This window comes from Lynx canadensis, chromosome A3, assembly GCF_007474595.2.
Source record: "Lynx canadensis isolate LIC74 chromosome A3, mLynCan4.pri.v2, whole genome shotgun sequence".
Taxonomy (NCBI): Eukaryota; Metazoa; Chordata; class Mammalia; order Carnivora; family Felidae; genus Lynx; species Lynx canadensis.
In genome coordinates this window covers 90571587-90594689 of record NC_044305.1, presented here as the reverse complement: position 1 = coordinate 90594689, position 23103 = coordinate 90571587, and the positions used below count along the sequence as shown (strand labels likewise).

At 48.4% G+C, this 23103-nt stretch overlaps 1 protein-coding gene across 1 annotated transcript in view; it reads right to left on the bottom strand.

Moving 5' to 3' along the window:
- HK2 (hexokinase 2) overlaps positions 1–22880 on the bottom strand; it is a 63462-nt gene extending 40582 nt beyond the window's left edge. Inside the window, exons 1-2 of the mRNA XM_030310961.1 lie at positions 22364–22880; positions 2004–2166 (exon numbers count right to left, since the gene is read on the bottom strand). Coding sequence (XP_030166821.1) covers positions 2004–2166; positions 22364–22426 — 226 coding nt within the window. The 5' untranslated portion in view covers positions 22427–22880. The remainder of the gene's footprint in view (positions 1–2003; positions 2167–22363) is intronic.
- Positions 22881–23103: the final 223 nt, after the last annotated feature.

Sequence of the window (23103 nt, the reverse complement as noted above, 5' to 3'; positions counted from 1 at the left end):
TGACCACATAGCACAGTAATCGATGCAAACTCTGAGGCAGAGGGAGGTGTCCAGGCCTCCAAGCTCAGGAAAGCAGTGAGAATTTTAAATGCCGGTCTCAAACCTAGTTCTCCTCAGCAAATTTATTCACCTACTTATACTTAAGCCAGACATCCAGCCCCAACCACATTTCAAACAATTTCAGCTGCGCTTGTGTTCTCTGGTGCTGAGTGCACAGGCTCACGCGTGCACGCACACACACAATGGGCTGGGTGCAGTCTTGATGCCTGACCTTTGGCATATATGAGTTTGAATCCTGACTCAGCCTCTCATTAGCTGCGTGACCTTAGGCAAGTTATTTGACCATCCAAGCATCAAATTCCTCCTCTTAAAAAAAAAAAAAAAAAAAAAAAAGTAGGCAAAATTTGGACTTACCTTATAGGGTTTTATCAAAAGTAAATGAGTTACTGCATGTAGGTGCTCAGAAAAGCTCTTAGCCCACAAAAATTTAGTAAATATTCAGGGTACTTGCCTTGTGGTGGTATCTGAAATAAAACAATGTCCCTGGCCTGAAGGAGCTAGTAAATTTATCAGAATGTCAAATAAAACAATAGAAGCGGGTGTGGCTGCAGGTCAGAGGGAGTGGCAGGTACAGTAAACACTGCCAATCTGGAGGGTATACGAGGGATACCCAAGAACTGGAGGAGGCCACTCACCTCAAGGAACTCATGGAAGGGCTGAGACATATACTCAGAACAACCCTGAACAAGGTCACACCCTCGGTGCCAGGTCCAGGCTGAGTCCCAGGGCAAACATACTTGTTTTACAAATCGTAGGAAGGTACAAAGTCTTGTCAGACAAACCAGGCCCCCAGAGGCTCTCAGGCAGGTTAGCCTCAAGGGCCCACATGGGATAGAAAATCTGAAGGCATGTGGTGCATGGATAAGCCTCTCCTCCCTCAGGCTCTCGGGAATCTGTGCTTGCTGGTTCCTCCACTGCCCTGGCAGCTGCCCCTGGGGCTCTTTCTCCCAACCCTCCACATGTGGGTAGTTATCCTACACTGCTCACCCCTCGCGGCCCCCACAGGTACCTCATCCCTAAAATGAACGGATACTGTGAGCAGTAAGTGAAACAAGCTGTGTGAATGTGCTGACACAACTAAGTTGCGTCCCCTCTCTGAGGATGTTGCCGCCCCTAGACAGCAGGGTTCGACATCCCAGCATCACCTCCGAGTCCTCTGTGTCTGCCCAGCACATCCCACCAGGGCCACACTCTGTCTCTACCAGCTGCCCATCATCCACTGCTGCTGCTGCCGTTCTGCCCACATCCCATGAGAACTTGGTTACTCCCTAGTGCTCACTGAAGAAAGACTCACGGTTTCAGGTGTGCACGCAAGGCTTTCTGTGATCTAGCCCAACCTACCTTCCAACTTCTACCTTCACCATGATCTTTTACTCTGGTTTCCTGGATGCTGCATCATGAAAGCTAGGGTCTATATCCAAATAAGGGGATTAAACAAAGCCTGGCGGGGTCATACGCACACCTTCAGAGCCCTTAATACCTTAAGCTGCACCGTGGCTCTTCGTGTTGTCCCAAGTGTATGTGGACCTCAAGTATTCTTTTCTCACAGAGTTCAAGAAACAATCTAGGACAATCTGTACTGTACTGTTTCTCCAGCAAGGCTGTGGAATGTGCCACGTAGAGTGACTTCCCTGGCCCATGGCTGTGACCCCCCTAAATGTGTTTGTCCTCCATCACCCTGAGGACAGAGTGTGCCAATCAGCCTGTTCAGCACATGGACAGGAAACAAATGGTTGCCTGCTTGCCCCATTTTCCTGTCTACCCCACCCTACAGACTTCACTAAATTTCCTGTATGCTTAACCTAGCCAGGGCTGGTTTCTGATGCGTGAAACCAAAGAACCTTCACTGATACATCGCTCTTTGGGACCCTGAGCCAGGCCGCCCAAATCTTCCCCAAGCAATGGGCCACCCAGAGCCAACACCCCCTACCCCAGGGCAGTACCTGTCCCATCTGGAGTAGACCTCACAAAGGTGGGCAGCATTTTCACTGAAGCAGTGGGGTGGGTGGTGGCTCCAAGCCCTTTCTCCATCTCCTTGCGGAACCGCTGAGAGATCTCCAGAAGGTTCTCATCAGAAAGACGCATGTGGTAGAGATACTGGTCGACCTGCAAAGGGGGAAACAAGAGTACAGACCTGTAGTTTAAATCAGTTGGTACAGAGATCTATGTGGTAGAACATCACTCAGTCCTTCGAAAGAATAAAGTCTATTATGTACAGAAAATTATTATTAAAGACCATTTACTTGGAATCTATTTGACGAGACTGTTAAAAAAAATACTAAACTCAAATTTCTCAAATGAAAAAAATAAGTTTAACTTTATTTCTGGAGAGTGGTGAAGTTGAGGGGAAAGGCACACTGGGGAAGAGGAAGAGTTCTTTCCAGAAAGGCTGAGTTTAAAGGTCTGTGACAATATCCTGGGAGCTGGGGTTCTTTACTGACCCCCACACACCTCAAGGCCAGTCATGGCAATCCTATTATTCCCCACCCTAAGCCGAGCAGCCGGCTCCTCTTGCCTCACTTACACAATCCCCAATTCTGCCTTTACCTCTTTCATCTAATTTCTACCCCTAGCCAGACTCTAACCATTCCCCTGCTTAAACCTTCCAGTGGCTTCCGATGAGAACCAAACCTGAAATCCTTCCAAGGCCCCACATGATCTGGCCTCTCGCCACCTCCTAAGCTTACTGCATGTCTCTGCACTCCTTGTGCAAACCCTACCCTTGGTTCAGTCCTTCCCTGCCTCGGAACCCATGCACAGGGGCCCTCACAGCTCTTTGTTCCATCCCATTTCTTCAGCCCCCTCCAGACCTCTCTCCATGGAGGCCTCCCATCCTTCTAATGAAACAGTCAGGCCTCCCATTATTCCAAAAACTCAGAGTTTTCCCTTCACAACACCATCCATAATATGAATTTCTTGGTGTCCAAACCATAAGCACCAAGGCCAAGAAGAACCACATCTGTGTGTTCACCCCTGCATCCCTGGCATGTGGCTGACACAGAATAGAGCCTCTACATAAATAGCAACACAAGCTCTCCTGTCCTCAGAGGCAGAGACAGCTCTCCCTATTTATGTCATTGATCTTATTCCCAACATAAAGCTACATGTACTTGATTTACTACTCAAAGAGGCATTAGGAGTCCCTCTCACAGTTTCCTCCTTGGAAGTTCTAGTCTGCCTTGGCCATGGTTGGTCCCAGTTTTCTCCTATCAGGAAAAGGTCTGATAGACTTCCATCCAAGGAGGCACACAAGTTTCCTCAATACCCTTATCCTCAGCAGCAGTGTCCAGGACAGGTGACACTGCTGGCCATGGAAGGGTAGACCAGACACAATCAGGGACCTCAGATCAAGCCCCAGCTGCCCCCTCAAGGGGTGAAGGTTACGGTCCTCTCAGCATCATCAGCAAACTGAGAGACTTCAAGCAACCCTGCTATTCCCTGCTCTGAAATGTCAGGGTCCCCAAGGGCAAAGCTTGGCTGATGACCACTGCCCCTGTTATTCCTGTGGGAGACAAGTAAGCACCCGCCTGCCCCTGCCCTTGCTCAACTTTGACAAAGAAGCACACATTTTTATAATTAGAGTTTCCAGACAAATGTGCTTGTTAGCATTATAGCCTGTTACAGTTTCCAGCCTTTTTTGTTGGGCCGTCTAGAATTTCTTTTTTAACCAAACTTGCAGCCTAAGATTTCCAGAGGAACAGCAAAAGGTGCTTAATCCTTTGAGAAAAGAACTCAGTCTGTTCAGCAGAGACAGTCCCCCTACTCACGTCTTCTCTATTCCAGGCTGTATCCTAACTCCCTATGGGGTCTGGGGCACATCCTCCCCTTTGGGCCTCTTTCTGCCCCTGTAGAACAAAAAGATTGGCCCTCCTTGGATCATTTCAAATATCCTGCTCAAGACTCATCTTTGATCATTCTTCAAAAATCCCAAAAGGTGAAAAATTAAAAATAAATAAAATCCCCAAAGGTGAAAGATCAGAGTGTGGAGTAAAACGCTAAAAATAGCCACAAGCCAGGCCAAGAGTCTCTGGTGAGTCAGCCCACCTTGCTCCACAACCACCGTGTGGTTAAAACACAACACTGAGATGCGACCCTTGCCTACACAGGGTGGGCAAGAGCAAAGTAGGAGTAGAGAAAAGCAGTCAGCCACTTCTCTCCCTCCCCGGCCAACAGAGAGGAACTGAGCTTGTCAGGCTGGGTTTCAAATTTGCAGAAATGAGGATTTCCCTGAACATGCTTGTGGCCAGCATTTATTGAAAAGCCACCACAGACTATCCAAGTGTATTGGTTGAAATCAGGAAGAACCCAATCGCCCATTCTGTTTGCTGACCTCAGGCCCCTGGCACGTCATTTGCCATGAGCCCACCATCAGCCTCAGCCTCTCAGGGCTGTGTGGACACCAGCCCCACCACTGATCCGGGTATCCTATAACACTGGACAGCCAGAGTGCTCCTGAGATACCTGGCCTCCCTCACAATGTTTGAGGCTCCCCAGGAGGTAAAAGGGCACAACCTCAGCCCTACACCATTCAAGTCCCCTCCCTGTTGGTGGGAGGCAAATCCCCGGTGACCCTGGGCCCAGGGCAACTTTAATCACCCCAGAGGCCTCCTGCTCCAGATACGGGGACACCTGGGCTGGCCCAGAACACTGCCTCCTGGCTGATAAAGCTAATGTACATAACCCAGGGCCACCAGACCACGGACCAACACCAGGCCATGTCCAAGAGCAGCCTGAGTAATAACAGTAAACCCATACGTGGCACAGACGCTGTTCTCAAGGTTTTACATTCATGAATTCATGTAACCCTCACAGCAACCCTGTGAGGTAGGCAATGTTATCACCTCCACTCTACCAGAAAGGGATAGCAACGTGCCCAGTCACAGAGACGCAAAGGGCCAGGCTGGGACTAGACTATACAGGCCAAATGGCACTACAGTGCCATGCCCACTAAAAAGGTCATCTTCTATTCAGTCATCCCCTGATGCAGATACAAAGGTCAAACAGCAAAGAGCATGGCCCAGGGGAGTGGTCTGGCAGATCAGAGGGCAGTAGAGGCAGCAGACATGTCTCTGGACATTGTCATGAGTTTGCCTCATGATAAAACTGGAGCTCCCATATTACTACTTTTGCAAAGAGAGAAGTAGAGTGCCAGAAGCTTCACTGCGACCCACTCCCCTACTCCCCACCTCGCCCCGGGATGGCTCTGGGTGTTACAAAGGAAGCCAGCCAGGAAAGCAAAGCCTGTGCTGCTTTATTAAGAGGCTGCATGGACACGACCTCGGAGGGCGAGGTCATGTACACGAAAGAGCAAAGGTGGACTGGCCACAGTTCTACAGCCGCCATTGTTCATTTAACTTTGATGCTTCAGCTGTGACAGGCTGCTTGGAAATCCAGTCTATACTTCTCATCCTTAACCCTCAAAGACTAACAAGTAAACAGCCTTAATTCAAGTCACACTGCCTTTTACCTAAGAGTATAGTCATCTTTTAGTGTCCGGTGACAGACGAAAACAATGACGATGATTGTTACAGTAGCTAAACACGTACCGAATATTTCTTACCTGCCAGACACCATCCTACGACTTTACTGACTTGACTGCCATTGCCCTTTTGTAAAACTTCTACACCCCTGTTTTACAAGCCACTTGATGGTGAGGGGCAGAGCTAGGATTCAAACTGAGGTGCATCTGACTCTAAAGCCGGGCACTTGGGACCACCACCTTTACTTCACCTGTCCTGTGGTTTCTTGGATGACCCTGGGGTCTTGATTTCCTCTCTAACACATGAGACCAAAGAAAGGATATGGGACAGCTCTGAAAAATGCAACAAGAGCACCTTGGCCCAAACTTCCCCTTCTTCACAGCACGATGATATGGCCACCCTGAGTTTAGTAGGAAGGAATGCTTAATCGCCTAAAGTTACAGCTTCCTAAACACTCTGCGGGGCTCACCCAGCCTTGGCTGGCACTGCTGGGTTGGGTGAAGGGTGGCCGAGGGAAGCTAAGAGCCAGAAACAAGAAACAGCTTCCATACAAAGACGATTTTCCTAGATTGGGAAGAAAGTGAATGCAACTTTGCAAGATCCTGCCAACCTCTCCCACTGTGCAGCCAAAGGGAGGGAGCACCAGGCCCAAAATCACGGACAAAGTCATTTAAGAGGTATCAGATGGACGCAGGGCAGTAGGACTGCAACTAAAAAGTACCCTTAAAAATGCCCTTGGGGCATCACTCGGTTTTTGTTGTTGTTGTTGTTGTTGTTGTTGTTATTGTTGTTTTGTCTAGTTTGTCAGGTTTGTCTCTCTTACCCCAGCAACCATCAGGCCTAGGTTTGAATGCTTCCAAGCATGACAGGCTCAGTACTCTAAGGTGGTTAGCTGCTACTATTGGTCAGCTCTAGGTGTTAAAAAATGTTTCCTCAATTTGAGAGAAATCTACTTTCTGAGAACTTCTGTCTAGTCTCCATTCTACCACTTGGGATAAGAGTTCCCAAACTTGGTGACACATCAGCATGACTGACATGAGGAGCTTTTTAAAAACATTAAGAATTCCAGAGATTCATTCCAGACTGACCAAACTGACTGATACCTTTAGAAGTTCAAACATCTTCCCCTCTCCTTAGGCTGGTACCACCATGCCAATAATGTGAGAATGGTGGGCTATATTCCGGTCAACACTGCCTAAGGTCATTTCTACCATTTTTCTACCTGCAGTCTTTGGAAGTCAGTAGTTAATAAGACATTAGGCCAAGTGTGAAATAATCCTGTGTTGATCCTGGGTGCTGGGAATTGGAAAGATTAAACCCGGTATACTTGTTGGAAACATTCAGGTGGTTGGAAACTATCAAAGCAGAATCACTCAGGCCAACCCTCATTTCATAGTTAGAGATGGTCTAGCCAAGCTGTGGCATCAGAAAAATCATTCAAATCCTGGCTGTAGCATATGTACAGGTATGTAACACTGGATGAGTCACTCTCTGAGACCCAGTTTCCTCCCTTAAAACGGGATGAATGTGCCACACAGCAGTCACTGGCATAAATGGCTTTATGATGGACCTAAAGCTCTATCTAACCGTTCTCTTTTTCTCCTAGACTTCCCACTGGCCAGTGGCACCGTCAGCAGATCAGTGACACTTCTTAACCCTACCTTAGTCACATTCAGGGTTAACAAAAGGAGAGGCTGTTTCCCCAAACTGTTCCTTCTCTTTCTGTGGTGGATGTGTGACCTATCACACTGGGCTGCTTCTCTTTAAAACTCTAGCAGGGAGAAAGAGGGAAAGAAGAAACTGGGGAAACAGAGGCAGGCTGAAAGCAAAGCCTGGCTGAAGTATTAGAAGGCCACCTGCGTGCCTGGAGGCAAGCACGTGTGTTAAAGAAAAAGTGGTAACAGTTTAAAAAAATTTTTAATGTCTATTTATTTTTGAGAGAGAGAGAGAGAGAGAAAGAGAGAGAGAGAGACAGAGCACAGGCAGGGGAGGGGCAGAGAGAGAGGGAGACACAGAATCCTTAGCAGGCTCCAGGCTCTAAGCTGTCAGCACAGAGCCCAACGTGGGACTTGAACCCACAAACTGCAAGATCGTGACCCGAGCTGAAGTCAGATGCTTAACCAACTGAGCCACCTAGGCACCCTGATAGCAGTTTTAAATGACATCTCTTTAGCAATCTTGAGACTAGAACTTCCTCATTGGGCAATTTTGGTCAGTTTCTTCCACTAACACACCAGTCCAACATCCCTGTTTCCTCTAGAGGATTGTGAGTAGAGGCAGGAGAAGTTCTAAAGAGAAATTAATACCATACTCTTTATGAAATGAGGTAACACCCTTGGGGCGCCTGGGTGGCGCAGTCGGTTAAGCGTCCGACTTCAGCCAGGTCACGATCTCGCGGTCTGTGAGTTCGAGCCCCGCGTCAGGCTCTGGGCTGATGGCTCAGAGCCTGGAGCCTGTTTCCGATTCTGTGTCTCCCTCTCTCTCTGCCCCTCCCCCGTTCATGCTCTGTCTCTCTCTGTCCCAAAAATAAATAAACGTTGAAAAAAAAAAAAAAAAAAAAAGAAATGAGGTAACACCCTAAATGAGAAGCCTGTCTCCTTCAGTGTCCACATTTTCCTCCAGACTAGCCCTAAAAGGAGGGGAAATTATGGCACAGCAATGATGCAGAGAATGGAGAGAGCAGGTCACCCTCACAAAAGATCCACCAAAAAGTGTGCAGTGTCCTGGGTGGAGGAGACACAGCCCCGGTCAGGCATGGGGAAGTCCTGAAAGGAAAGGCCTACAGGTGGAAGCCAGAAAGGGACCTTGGAAAGACTGAGGCCAAGGGGGCAGACTTGACCAAGGTCACACAGCTGAGACTACGATCTGAATCACCCAGACACCTTCTTCTATTGTCAAAAACAATAAATGACAATCCTGCTGCCGGTCCACAAGGGCCCATGTCATCTTGCAGGCCAATTCCAACTGAATGGCTGGTGGCCACTGACTACATCCTAAAGCCGCCCTGTCTGATACCAGTGGGAAAATAGTCTTGACCAAACTGGTCAGATCCAGAAGACAACAATATTCTAATTTTGACAGTTGATTATACAAAGTATTACAAATCCTAAGTTGAATACCTTAAGAGGTTTCAAAGGGAAGTGTGGAAGAAACCTTAAATTTCAACATCTGTCTCTGTAAGATTTGTATCATTCAACCCCAGAACTCTGGCCATTGCTTCAACCCCAGTTTCTCCCATTGTATAGCCTGTGATGAAAACCAGTTACATGCAAAGCACTACAGTGTACAGGAACATGATTTTAAAAGAAATCAGGGGCGCCTGGGTGGCTTGGTCGGTTAAGCGTCCGACTTCAGCTCAGGTCATGATCTCACAGTTCGCTGAGTTCGAGCCCCACGTCAGGGTCTGTGCTGCCAGCTCAGAGACTGGAGCTTGCTTTGGATTCTGTGTCTCCCTCTCTCTCTGCCCCTCCCCAACTAATGTTCTGTCTCTCTCTTTCTCAAAAATGAATAAAAAATTTTAAAAAATAAATAAATTAATAGAAGAAATCAATTCTGGAAATGAATAGTAATGATGGTTGTACGACAACGTGAATGTACTGAATGCCATTGAATGGTACATTACATATATACACACACAAACAAAATTTTTTTAAAAGAGCTCAAGATTCCTATTCTCTAAGACTTTACAAGATAGCACAGAACTCAAATCGTATTTTAGACCCAACAAATGAATGTCTCTGAAATGAATGGAGGATGGATCCCAGTAGATAACAAAGGGAGCACAATGCAAGGCAGCCCCAGAAGTGTCACAGGTGTGAGTAAGTGGCCAGTGAGACTGGCATGCAGGGGAGACTGTTCTGGGCTCAGAACATATATCCAACATACATTTCAGTGGATAAATGTTGACCTGGAGAGTAGGGATATTATGTGAAAAGGCTCAGAAGGTGTGGGCCAAGATCTTGGAAAGACATTATGAATTCTAGGACCAGAAAACTACTCACCTCACTGTATTACATTAACTCCCTACTACAATGTCTTCATATTAGTATGATTTAAACCTACCACTTTTAGTCATGGGATCACGGGAAGGAAGGATCATAAAGGTCACCCCACTGTATAAAGTTGCTGTGTTATTTACTGACCATTTACATTTCTGTAGGGTTTGGTGCCAGGAGAAAGTCTGGCTGCCCAGAGTCACTGCTTCCTGCCACAGGCCAGTGAAATGAAAACAACTGCTTCAAGGACAGCTGTCCTTTTTGCCCAGACTGCCGGGAAACTCAGAGCTCTGCTCTCCACTCCAGTGAACCGTCCCTGGTTCCATGCGTGTTGGTAGTCACCCTTGTCTATTCCTTTTACTGAAAGCTGAACTAGATCACCTAATCCTTTTAGTAAGCAGAAATAATAAATAATACATGATCAAACAAATGCTCATCAGCCATCCCTATAGGACACATTCTCTTCAACAGAAGTGTGAATTCAAATGAATAAACTGGATAAGAAAGCAACTCCACAAGCATGTAACGTCAGGGCCACCCGGAAGCACTGCTGGACATTCTGTCCCCAGGCTCCAGGAGGTGCTGGAGGGACAGCAGCTGACTGCTACTCTTTAGCCTCTTCCAGACCCCAAGCAGACCAACTGATTGAATTTTAACTTTCCTAGCACTCACGCTCTTGTCCCAAAGATATAATCAGGCCATCTACACAGATGACATGTATATTTGTATATATACAAGTTTCTGAAAAGAAATTTCACAAAGTCTGCACCCTCTTGAAGGGCTCTGACTGGTCTCACCTGCTTTAAATCAGACAGTTGAACAGGGTTGGGGGTAGAGGAGAAGGGATACTATACAGCAATTGTTAAGAACCACCACCTACCCACTGGGTGTTATACGTAAGTGATGAATCACTAAATTCTATTCCTGACATCATTATCACACTATATATTAACTAACTTGGATTTAAATTAAAAAATCAAAAACAAAAAACACCACCTACCACACATATAGCAACATACATAGATGAATCTCACAATATAAGGTTGGGTGAAAGAGAGGTGCCTGGGTGGTTCAGTCGGTTAAGCATCCAACTTCAGCTTAGGTCATCATCTCTCGGTTCTCGGGTTTGGGCCCGTGTCAGGCTCTGTGCTGACTGCTCAGAGCCTGGAGCCTGCTTCAGATTCTGTGTCTCCCTCTCTCTCTCTGCCCCTCCCCAACTCGAGCTCTCTCTCTCTCTCTCTCTCTCTCTCTCTCTTTCTCAAAAATAAACATTTAAAAAATTTTTTGTAATAAGAAATAAAAAAATAATAAAGTTGGGCGAAAGAAGCTAGACACTGAAAGGGACATACCTTATGAGTCCATTTATATGAAGTACAGAAACAGATCTATGCTGACAGAAGGTAGGACAGTGATTACACTTAGTGCTGGTAATGATCGGTTACTGTATCTGGGTGGTGGTTACCTGGTGTTTTCAGTTTCTTGTGTATATTATACTATAATTTTATTTTTTTTTCTAAGAAATTTTATTTTATTTTATTTTTAATATATGAAATTTATTGTCAAATTGGTTTCCATACAACACCCAGTGCTCATCCCAAAAGGTGCCCTCCTCAATACCCATCACCCACCCTCCCCTCCCTCCCACCCCCCATCAACCCTCAGTTTGTTCTCAGTTTTTTTTTGTTTTTTTTTTTTAATTTTTTTTTTCAACGTTTATTTATTTTTGGGACAGAGAGAGACAGAGCATGAACGGGGGAGGGGCAAAGAGAGAGGGAGACACAGAATCGGAAGCAGGCTCCAGGCTCTGGGCCATCATCAGCCCAGAGCCCGACGCGGGGCTCAAACTCACGGACCGCGAGATCGTGACCTGGCTGAAGTCGGACGCTTAACCGACTGCGCCACCCAGGCGCCCCGTGTTCTCAGTTTTTAAGAGTCTCTTATGCTTTGGCTCTCTCCCACTCTAACCTCTATTTTTTTTTTTTTCCTTCCCCTCCCCCATGGGTTCCTGTTAAGTTTCTCAGGATCCACATAAGAGTGAAACCATATGGTATCTGTCTTTCTCTGTATGGCTTATTTCACTTAGCATCACACTCTCCAGTTCCATCCACGTTGCTACAAAAGGCCATATTTCATTTTTTCTCATTGCCACGTAGTATTCCATTGTGTATATAAACCACAATTTCTTTATCCATTCATCAGTTGATGGACATTTAGGCTCTTTCCACAATTTGGCTATTGTTGAGAGTGCTGCTATAAACATTGGGGTACAAGTGCCCCTATGCATCAGTACTCCTGTATCCCTTGGATAAATTCCTAGCAGTGCTATTGCTGGGTCATAGGGTAGGTCTATTTTTAATTTTCTGAGGAACCTCCACACTGCTTTCCAGAGCGGCTGCACCAATTTGCATTCCCACCAACAGTGCAAGAGGGTTCCCATTTCTCCACATCCTCTCCAGCATCTATATGCTATAATTTTAAAATACAGGAGGAATAAAGGTCAAGGCCCTGGTCTACCCCCTACTCATGGTCAAGAGGGCCCAAGAAGATCAAAGAAGTCTGTAAGAGGTCAGACCAGAGGGGGGAGCCATAATCTAAATGCAGCCACACACAGCCTTCCAGTGACTCTACATGCTGACACAGGCTTGCAACTTAGTTTCAAAAGAATTTATTTTTGCATTATTCCTTTGCCAGTGTTACCTCAAATCTTTGACAAGGAAACCAAGGCTTGGAGAAGCTTCCCCAAACCACAGGCCAAGTCCCTGGCAGGCCCCACAACATCCAGTGGTCAGCTGAGTGCCCTAACCTAGGGCACAGGTGTGCCCATCCTGGGAAACCCAGGTAACTACTGTCAGTGACCTCATTAATAATAATGCCTTCACAAACTTCTCCTGGGAGGACCAAGGCTGTGCAAAGAGCAGCAAGTTTATCCTGTAATGTTGCCAAGCCAAGGCCAGATGTTTCTGATAAAAAAAGAAAAGAAAAGAAAAGAAAAAAAAAGAAAAGAAAAGAACAGAAAAGAAAAGAAAAGAAAAAAAGATAAACTGAGGAGGCAAAGACACAGCAGATCCTGGATTCTTTAAGGCTCCTTCGTCTGAAAGGCAGCCAACCAAAAGTAACAGATCTGCCAAAACACTTTCTTCAGGATGGGACAAGGCAGAACCTCACTGGGGCCACCACGCCACCTCAGGGAGATTCCAGCTGACGCACCACGCACTCACAAGCCTGGGGCGCCAGGCTAAGTGTGGAGCTGACCTAGAGGCTTATAGGCCACTCCTCCGGGATCCTGCTGCACCTCCGTGAGTCACAGGGTTTCCTGTTCTTCCAGTTCTTGCCTCAGCTGCCTGGAGTTACAGCCAGACAGACCTCAGGCAACAGCACCCGTCAGGGGTCCAGGAGATGGGATTTGGGACATGGATGGGTCTCGGGACCTTCCTGTCCTCAGACATTCTGTTCCAGCTGTTGGGCAGGCAGCATGGTGATGATATGTCCCAGGTGTACATGACCCTGGCACAGTTATTTACACACATTAATTGAGTGCTAAATGGAGTGTGCTAGGGGCAGAGGACGCCAGGGGAAAGGAGACCCCAGTATTTGCCTGCAAGGGGTTCAGTCGACTGGTAGGAGGCAAATATGTCAGCAAGTAATTACAAACTGAAAGTAAGGGCAGATAGTAGGCAGTTCCTTTCACCGTAATAAAATACAGATTTACAATCCCTTAAATCATGCACACATCAATAGAATTCTAAGGAGTGCCTCAAAAAGTTTACAAAGGTATACATGTTGACCCCACACCTAGAATGTTCTCCTCCTCTGGTCTAACAAACTCCCACTTGCCCTTCAGGGCCCAGAACAAATGGCGTCTCCCCAAATTCCCAGCTGCCAAAACACTTTTGATACCTTGTGTCTTTCCACCCTCACTGGTCCCAGAGGACTAAGGGCACTCACACAGGTTCCCAGCTTCACACTTGTGATGCCAACAGTTATCTCAGTACTGAGATACACTAGGTGTTCAAATCATATGTCACAGTCACATACAAGGGGCTACAGTGTGCCGAAGCAGTGGGAGAGTAACCTGGGTAAAGGGGAGAGCTAGCCATTCTAGAATACCTAGGGGCTCAGAGCCTAACCCTGTTTTTCACCTGAGCCCTGACGGCACATGACCCTGGCAGTAGCATGGTTTCCTCTACAGCTACCTGGCTGCCCTGGTCAGTCCCCCAGGTCCCCGAAGTGTCAGATTCTGCCTTCCCTGGATAGCCCCATGCCAGGGACCTGAGTCTACCCCTGAGCCTCGTGTCTGAACGACCTACTCCTGCCTGCTGCCAGGTGTCCACCTGCTGCACTGAGCCCCTGTAGATCTGTCCCTGCGCACCATGTCCTGCCCCAGACCTTCCCAGTCTGCCCGCCCACCCCACAATCACAGCCACCATGGACAGGGCAACCATATGTCGTTAGCCTAGAACAAGCTCAGTTTACACTGAGGTAGCAGCGTAAGTATTAACAGTGTCCCCTTTTACCCAAAGTGGCCCAGTTTGGACAATAAATTATAGGGTTACTCTAGGTACAGGCCGCAAGGCAAATCCTGCCTCTGTTCTTGAGGAGCCCATGCCTGACTGATGGGAAGAGCTCATGCTGCACAACTGGTGCCAAAAGGGAAACAGGGACCAAGAAACTGGGTTCTTGCTCTGGGGCTTGTCCTATATAAACTTGGGCTGGTCACTCGGTACACAGCACCTGGTTTCCTCATCTATAAAATGAAGAACTGGAACTAGATGATCCAAAGGTCCCAAATGACACCTGACTCACAGCCCCATGAAACTGAAACACAAGTGGCCATCTCCAGTTGTTCCAGGCAGCCCCAGGCTGGGCTTAAGGGTCTGGGTTCTGGGGTCAGGCTGCCTGGGTTTGAATTCTGGCTGGCCCTTGAACAAGGAAGGTGCTGTCCCTTTCTGTACCCTACTGTCTTTATCTGAACAATAGGTAATAATAATGTCTACCTGAGAGGGCTGCTTCAGGATGGCCTGAGTGTGAGTGCATAGACAAAGCCCAGCACTTAGAAATGTTTGTTATTTTAAGAGCTTTAGGTATTGATGGAGGAACTGATGAGACGTGGCTAGAAAGCTTCCCTGGAAGGGGTTGAGACAGGAAAATTTGGGAGGAAGCAGGAGGAGGAAGTCTCTCAAATGGGAAAAAGGAAAAGTGTAGCTTCACATGCCCTCATTTAACCCTGATGGCTTATCTGGCTTAACTCCTCTATCAGACAATATGAGATGCCAGAAGGAAGAGTCTGGGAATAAGGCCTTTGAAGCACATGAACCACCTCCAGGGTGGAGTCACTGAGCTAAGGTGAGAAGAGGCAGGAAGGCTGGATGGGTGGGCACAAAGGGCCAAGGTCTCAGCCCTGACTCACTCTCTTGGTTAACTCCAAGGTAAGTTTTAACCAAGGCCACTCCTAGGAAGGAACATCAAGGAAATGCTTAGAGACCCATAGACAAAAGTGCAAAAAGCATGGCCACCCTTAAAAGAGAGCAGCATTTCAGGGCAACAAAGCCAAGACTCCCAACTGGGTTTGGACAAGACAAAGCCTATACAGGGATCGGGGAAGGCAAGTGTGGGTTCCACAAAGAAGGTTGCCTTGGGCTTTGTCAAGAAAGGGCCCTGGGTACCCAAGTGTCAGGAAGGGCCACACTAGACAGTCCAGAGTCTGTATATGAGGGGCAAAGAGCTCTCTGCTGAGACCCAAGATGGCCACAGATCCTCTACCCGATGTGCCAAAATAACATGAGATTGATGGTTCCTTTCAGTGAAACTCCAGGGATCAGTGGGACCAAAACCTACCATGACTCAACAGCCCAGGGCATCCCCCACCCCAAGCGGCTTCCCAGTGGGAAGTCAGAGTCTGGGGCAGATGTAAGGAAGGGTAAACAAGCATCTCATTGGCCAACTGCAGCATAAGTGGTCTCAGCAACTGCCCTGGGAGCCTCTGCCCTTTGGGGGAGGGACTAAAGAGGAGGGGACTAGGTTTCTACAGTGAAAAGGGTGGAACTGATGCTGTGATCAGTCATGCCTTCCACGGAGGATGCTTCAAGCTGTGGTACACCAGTGGCCATGGCATCCCCGAGACCCTCCAGTGGAGATGCTACTTCCCAGAGGAAAGCAAGTTAGACAAAGAACTTAAGGATGGTTCTCCTACGCCCAGGAAAGACACAGTTTTAGATGGCAGAGAGGGCAGGTGAGGATGCTTCCTTAGTCCTCATATTTAGGGACTTCCTATCCTTCTGCCCTCCCTATCTTCTATTCCAACCCGACATCTGACAGAAAGCACCAATGTTCCAGAATCCATATGCCCTAAAAGCCCTCGGGGAAAAAAGAAAAAGGGCCTCTTTTGCTCCTGCCCAGATGACAGCACAGTAGGATATCTAAGAGTGTGGTACTATATGCTTGTAGTTCTCTATGTACTAATATTTAAAACATGAAGAACTGACTATGTGTCAGGCACAGCTCCAAGAGCTTCCTATATATGAACTCTCTTTAATCCCTACAATAACCCTATTAAGGCATTAATTCCAAAACTCTCCATTTTACAAGAGGAAGAAACAGTGCCCTACAAAGGTTAAATTAACTGGCCCAAGTTCACAAAGCTGGTTACATAAGCCAGGACTCAACCCTAGGAGACTGGCTCTATCACTCACCACACAGCTTCTCCCAATATGACTGCTGGACTGGCCCTTGGTGGGTATCACTGGCCTCTCTCTTCTGCCCCCATCTATAGTAGCTCCTTTACTCATGTTCTGTCAGCTCATCCGCCTGCTTTGTTCAGAAGACTGATGGATGCCTGGCCTCCATGAAAATCCCAGCAACAACCAGGGTGAGATTCTCTTGTGGATAACTGAGCAGACTTCTCTCCCATGGGCTTCCTGGAGTGCTTACATTGCCCACATTCTTCTGGTTAAATACAGAAAAACAGTAACCCAGGTAACCTACCCATTATCCAGGGGTCATGGACATCTGCTGACTGCCATGGTCTGCAGACTTCACCTCAAATTCAACTTTTGTAAAAGACCACTTCCTACCATGACTGTCCCATGTCCTGGCACCCTGAGAGCTGACAGCCAAGGTCCTAGTTACAGATGCTATTAAGTAGCTCTATGACTATGAACAATGTCATATGACTATGAACAACTGAAGGAGGGGATGAACTATGCTCTTCTAACACAGCTTCTCAACCTACAGATATCTGGGGCCAAAAAAGTCTTTGTTGCAAGGGGACTGTCCTGTGTGTTGTAGGATTGAGCACCTCCCTTGCTTCTACCTACTAGATGCAATAACGTATCCTCACCTACCTAACCTGTGACAGACAAAAATGTCTCCAAACATTACCAAAGTCCACTGGAGGGCAAAATCACCAATAGTTGAAAACTATGGTTCGGGGCGCCTGGGTGGCGCAGTCGGTTAGGCGTCCGACTTCAGCCAGGTCACGATCTCGCGGTCCGTGAGTTCGAGCCCCGCATCGGGCTCTGGGCTGATGGCTCAGAGCCTGGAGCCTGTTTCCGATTCTGTGTCTCCCTCTCTCTCTGCCCCTCCCCCATTCATGCTCTGTCTCTCTCTGTCCCAAAAATAAATAAACGTTGAAAAAAAAAAAAATTAAAAAAAAAAAAAAAAAAAAAAAAAAAAAAGAAAACTATGGTTCAAAAGAAGTAGTAACAAAAACAAAACCAAACAAAGAAACAAATAAAACACAGGCTTTGCCCCTGTCAACTTGGGTACAGTGGGAATCCTTGCTCTTTACTATAGATTGGGATCACCCCTCACAAAAGACTGCATGGCCCAAAATGCCAACAGCACTTCAGTTGAAAGACCTGCTTGAGAAGCAAGCAGAAACAACCACTCCAGTACAAGAAAGCATAGCCTGTGATCTGTGGTGTGCGATATTAAGACTCAGCCAATGAACTCTGGGATCTGATCTGTTCAACCCCCAGCCCCCCACTGCTTTGGAAAGGAAAAGACAGACAACACACAGTGTTGGAAAACAAACCAAACTTGCTGACTGCAAAACTCAACAATGATAATGAGGAACCCATTATCTAGAGTCGTCTTTTAAAGAAGTATCTGAACAAAGGAAGCCAGTTTTCTGGGGTTCCTGAGGTCTTTTAGTACATCAGATCTCCTTACTCTGGCTGCCAGATTTTGAGAAAACTGTTGCAGTTTGTGTTGTTTTGATTCCCCTTGGAAAAGGGCCCCTAACTGCCCTCACCCTCCTCACAGTGCTGGAAAAGTTCAACTTTGAAAAGTGATGTTAAAAAAAAAAAAAAAAAAAAAAAAAAAAGTTGGCTTTATCTGAGGAGCCTCAGAGGGAATTTTAATTAGTTCAATGGTAAAGAAAAGTGCTTCCCGGAGCTCTCTGAAATAGAAATTTGGTGATACAAAAAAAAAAAAAAATGGATGATTAGCAAAAGTTACAAAATATTCCTACCACCATCAACCGCTCCTGAGCAGGGAAGAGACAGTATTAGGATGCTAAGTAGTACATACAAGCTGAATAAACGCAAAACTGTACCTGTCAATGTCAGTTAACTCAGCCAAAACTAATCTCAGTAAGGTTGTGATCAGTACTGAACTCCTGGTATTTTAACCCCTTATCTGAAGATTAGTGGCACATAGCAGGTGCTCAAGGCATACCCATCAAGGTTCTCTGGAGGTCTCTAACTCCTCACCCTATGGTAAGGCACCCTCTCTTCACTACTAACTTATCTCACCAGACAAGTGAAAGGGGTCTTAGTTTCAGTTTCCCACGTAGTAGCCAGAGGGCTTGGTACCCACAATATGTTCTCAGAAAACATTAAAACTCTTGTCTATCTTGACTCTTAGGGGCTCTGCTGAATTTTCTGCTTCCAAGATATTCCTCCCACTCTTAAGTCCACAGTTGAAAGCCACCCTTCACTCACACAGAAAGAAGCCCGAATGAGCTATCTATATTCCATAACTGGAGTGAAAATATGTCACCAGTCTGTGCATGTTAAATAATTTGGCCAATGGCTAAAGGCAGGCATGCACACTTCATTTCACTTCCATGGTTAAAACTGATTCTCATTCCCAAGCGGCAAAAACCCTGTATCTTGAATATTAATTATACCGCAATTAATAAAAAGAATCCTCTATCTCTCCACAGACAGAGCATAAAGCCTTGATTGCTGGAAGACAGGAAACACCCTTACCCTCTGCCTTTTTCCCCGTGCCCCCAGCCCCCCCCCCCCACCTTTTCTCAGGATCAACCTTGGGTCTTGACGAAGGAAGAGCCCACTGCCTTTCTCTCTTAATGTCTCCCCATCCACCCATCCCTTCAGCCCAGAACTAGCCATCCCCCAATCTTCCTCTCACCCTCCTCCCCTTCCCACAGCCCTTGCTGAGCTGCTGTCTACAGGAAGGTCCCCTCCCTCATCCTCACACTCATTGAGTACATCAGTAGCCAGAAACTGTGGCTACAAAGATGAACAGCCAGGATTCTCCCTGTCCTGAGGAAGGAACTGGAACTGAAAACTACCAACTCTGATGCATAGTGGGATGATAAAAATGCCATGATAAGGCAAAAGCCCCTAGTGTGAAGAGTGTGGCATTCAAAGGAATGGCCAGGCAAGTCCTTGGGGAGTGAAGATACAGAATATGAAGGAGTCAGGGGGCATTCAGCATGCGGTGTTAAAAGGCTTCTGAAATGTTCCAGTCTGGCTCCAGAAAGAGAGTGGAAACAGAGAAACCCTAGGAGGCCTCTGAAGTAAGCCAGACACCGGTTGACAAATGTGTAGCAATCAGAAAGGAAAGTCAATGAAATGAGTCCAAAGCTCCCAGCCAGAATGGCCAGAGGGTACTGGTGCCATTAATGCAACCAAGAGAAGAGCTAGTTGCATTTCTGGGCATGCTAAGTGAGGGTGCTGCCAGCATCCAAGAGTGAATGCAGACACAGGCTAGGATGGAGTCCAATATTGTTCCCAGAAGCAGGTGAATGTGGTCAAGAGCATGGGACTCTGGAGCCCAACTGCATGGCTTTAATTCCCACGTCTGGACAAGTTACTGTGCCTTCGTTCCTCACCAGTAAAACAGGAATGCTGTCAATAATTGCATCTACTTTGTGATGTTGTTATGAATGTTAATAAGCTAACAAATGTAAAGAGCTTAAACCAGTGCCTGGTACACAGTAGATGCTATAAGTATTTGCTCTTGAGTTTCAAAGCATTAATCGGCAAAAGTGAGCAAACGATGCTTACTCTCCTCCTAATGGTACAAAACATTGGGCTTGTCCATCAGGATACAAATTGGAGGTGGGGGGTGGGGGAAGGGAGGCGGGTGACAGTTCTGGGCAGGTGAGTCTATGTTTTCCATGCCTCAGACCACAACCCAGAATATGTAAGATAATGGGGATTTCAGAAGAGTCCAAATCAAGACCTTTTCAAAAGACTCTAAAATTAAACTCAAGCTTCATCCTTCTTTCCTAACTCATCCTTGTAGCAGCAACTTGAAAAGATGCTTCCAAAATATTCTGATTCTCTTCCTACTTCCTATCTAATTGCAGCTGGAATCAAACAGCTTTGCTCACCTAAGCCAGGAGGCCAAGCCCCAAGTTCTGACACCTGGTAAGTTAAGGGCCTGACTCTATTCTGCCCCCATTGGTAATTTAGAGGAAATACACCTGTCTCCCCCCCAGATACTTCACAGGGTAAAAAAAGTTGTGAGTGTAGGTAAGAGTAACCTACAAGAAAGACATTTCTACATTACTGTGCTTAATCATCACAACTCTATAAAGTGGACAGGACCACTGCTGTCATTCCCCTTTTACCAAGAGAAACCAGGGGCACCTGGATGGCTCAGTCAAAGCTTCCAACTCTTTATTTTGGCTCAGGTCATGATGTCAGGCTCCGCACTGAGCGTGGAGCCTGCTGAAGACACAAAAAGAAATCAGCAGGCCAAAGAGGCAAAGTGACTTGCTCAGGTCCTGAGGTTAATAAACCATAAAACAGAGATTAGAACTCATTTCCAGATACCCTGGCTAGTAATCTCTCCACTCTGGGACCAAAGAGATGGCCCCCAATCCATTCCATGACATGGTTCAGGTCTTAGCCTCCCTCCCCTGGAGTAGGAGACAATTTGTAAAAGAATTAAAATGTCCTGGTCTGATATTCACACATCCGAGAAGACCTTCCCTGGATTAATAATCCTCCAGCTTCCTGCTTTAGAATTTGCCAAGGGATGAGTCTTCCCCAAGGGTTAACTCACTTTTTGGGCAGAGAAGCCGAAAGAAGTTGCCAAGATCCTGCCGGCTCACAGACACATTCTTAAATAAACTGCATTAAAGTGCAGAGCAGAGCTACATCCCAGGAATGAGAGAGCAACAGCCGTTTTATAAGCAGAGTAAAACTCAACTAAACCAGCCTCCCGCTGCTTGCTACTCCAGTCTGAGGCTGAGTATGGCCATGTTTTATATGGGGGTTCATGTGTCTCTGCTCTGAAAGCACCATAATGGCAGCCCACCTTTGCTCTCACAATCCCCAGAATGGGAGTAAGAGCAGGTCCCCGCACCGAATTTATGTCAAGACATTCTCCCAAAATTGTGTTCCCTGTAAGACACAGAAGCTTCAAGTATGCAATTGAGCAACGCTGTCATTGCCTCACAGGTCTGGACACCCCTACCTCCGCCTCAGCCCATCCCCTCTTCTCAAGTCCTAGCTGAGATGCATGGTCAGGTGCCAATCCAGAAATCCCCAGGATTTCAGAAACTCAATTCTCCCTAGAGTGATTGCACCTTGGGCCGGGCCCCACCCCCACCCCATATCCCGAAGCACCTAGAGCTTGGTCCCGGCGGGGCCAGAAGCTCTTTCTTATGGAAATGACCTGGCGAGAGACCTGGGGGGGGGGGGGGCGGGGGGAAGAGAGTGAGAGAGAGAGGGAGAAGAGAGAGAATATGAACCTGCCGAGAACTAGGTAGGCAGACCTGTCGGAGCCTAAGGCAGGAATAAGCTCGTTTACATAACAAAAACTTTTCTTAAAAAGACGGAAAAGGGGGGGGGGGGGAGATCCTCCTCGAGCAAGTTTTAGGAGCACCAGAAGTATCAACCAAAGTTGGCCCTCTTCTTGGAGGCGGGCCCCGGCCACTCCAGGCCTGGCGGTCCAGAGGCCGATCGGTGGGGGATGTACGCCCCTCGCGGGGCCTCAGTTCCGGGCGCCTCAGTTCCGGGGAGGGGGTGCGGCGGGCGGAGTTACTTGGCCCCCGTCCCAACTCCCTCTGGCGGGGGAGGGGGCCTCTCCCCAAGCCCACCTGCGCGAGGCCATGAGGAACGCCGAGGGGAACTGCACGTCCCCAAGACGCGCTCGTTCGGCGCGGGAGCCCCCTGGCAGTCCCACGTGGCAGAGGAGCCTCCCCCACCGCAGCCAAGATTCTCCACACGTGCTCTCGCCGGAACTCCGGCGGCCAAAGGGGGGCTCCACCCACGTGGACTCCGCAGTCTCAGACTACGTGCTGGCTGACCCGCCCCTCCAGCGGAAAAAAAAAAAAAAAAAAAGAAAAGAAAAAAGCGCGAGCGCGCGCAGGGTGTCAGGAAGGCGGAGAGCCGCGCGTAGCGCGAGCCCAGGCGCCTCGCACGCGCGCACACGCCTGCCGGTGCCTAGCGGACGTGGCTCCTCGCGCCCTGGAGTTTCCCGGCAGCCCTGACTTTTTCCGCACCCACGGCCCCGAATGGGGTGGAAGCGGTCCCCCGCAGGGTCAAGACGGAGAGTCCGCGGCCGGCCGGGGACCGCACAACTTTGTCAGAAGCGAGCCAGCCGCCCCTGCACGCGCTTGCCTACCTTCTGCACTTGGTCATGGTTGAGCTCCGTGAAGAAGTAGGCGAGCAGATGTGAGGCGATCATCCTGCCGCGGCCCGTCGGCGCCGAGTTGGGAAACCGAGGCTGGAGCGCGTGCGGGGGCGGAGGGCAGCGCGGTCCGACCGCTTTGTATCCGGGCTTGGCGGCCCGGCCGGGAGCAGTGAATCCGGGCGGCACAAAAAGAAGGCGATGGCACGCCTGGCAGGAGAGTCTAGGGTCTCCAGAAACAGGTTTTGGGAGTCCGAATTCCCAGAAGGCGCCCAAAAATCACTCCTGGCGACGTGTCGGGGTGGCCCCGCCGCCAAGGCGCTACCTTCACCACAGAATCACCAAAGGCTCAACTTGGGAAGAATCTCAGTCCGGCCTCACTTGAGCGAGCGGGCCTCTTCGGCTCAACACGCGTGCTGCTCTTGCCCACGGATCTTCGCTTGATGACACGGCGGCGCTAGCGGCGGCCCGGGACTCCTGCTCCGGAGTTTCGTGCAACAATGTGGCTTATTGAGGGGCTGCCGGCTCGCGGGCCTCCCGGTCAGTGACGCGCGCACTCCCATTGGCTGCACGGGGAGGGTGTGTGCGCCCACGGGCCGCCCGCCGCCGCGGCGCAGCCAATCCGCGCCCGCGGCTCGCGGGCGCGGCCCCTCCGACACCCGAGCCGGCAAACTGGAGGGGCGCGCCCGGGGCAGGGGGCGGGGCCGGGCGGCAGGGATGGGACGTGTGGTCCG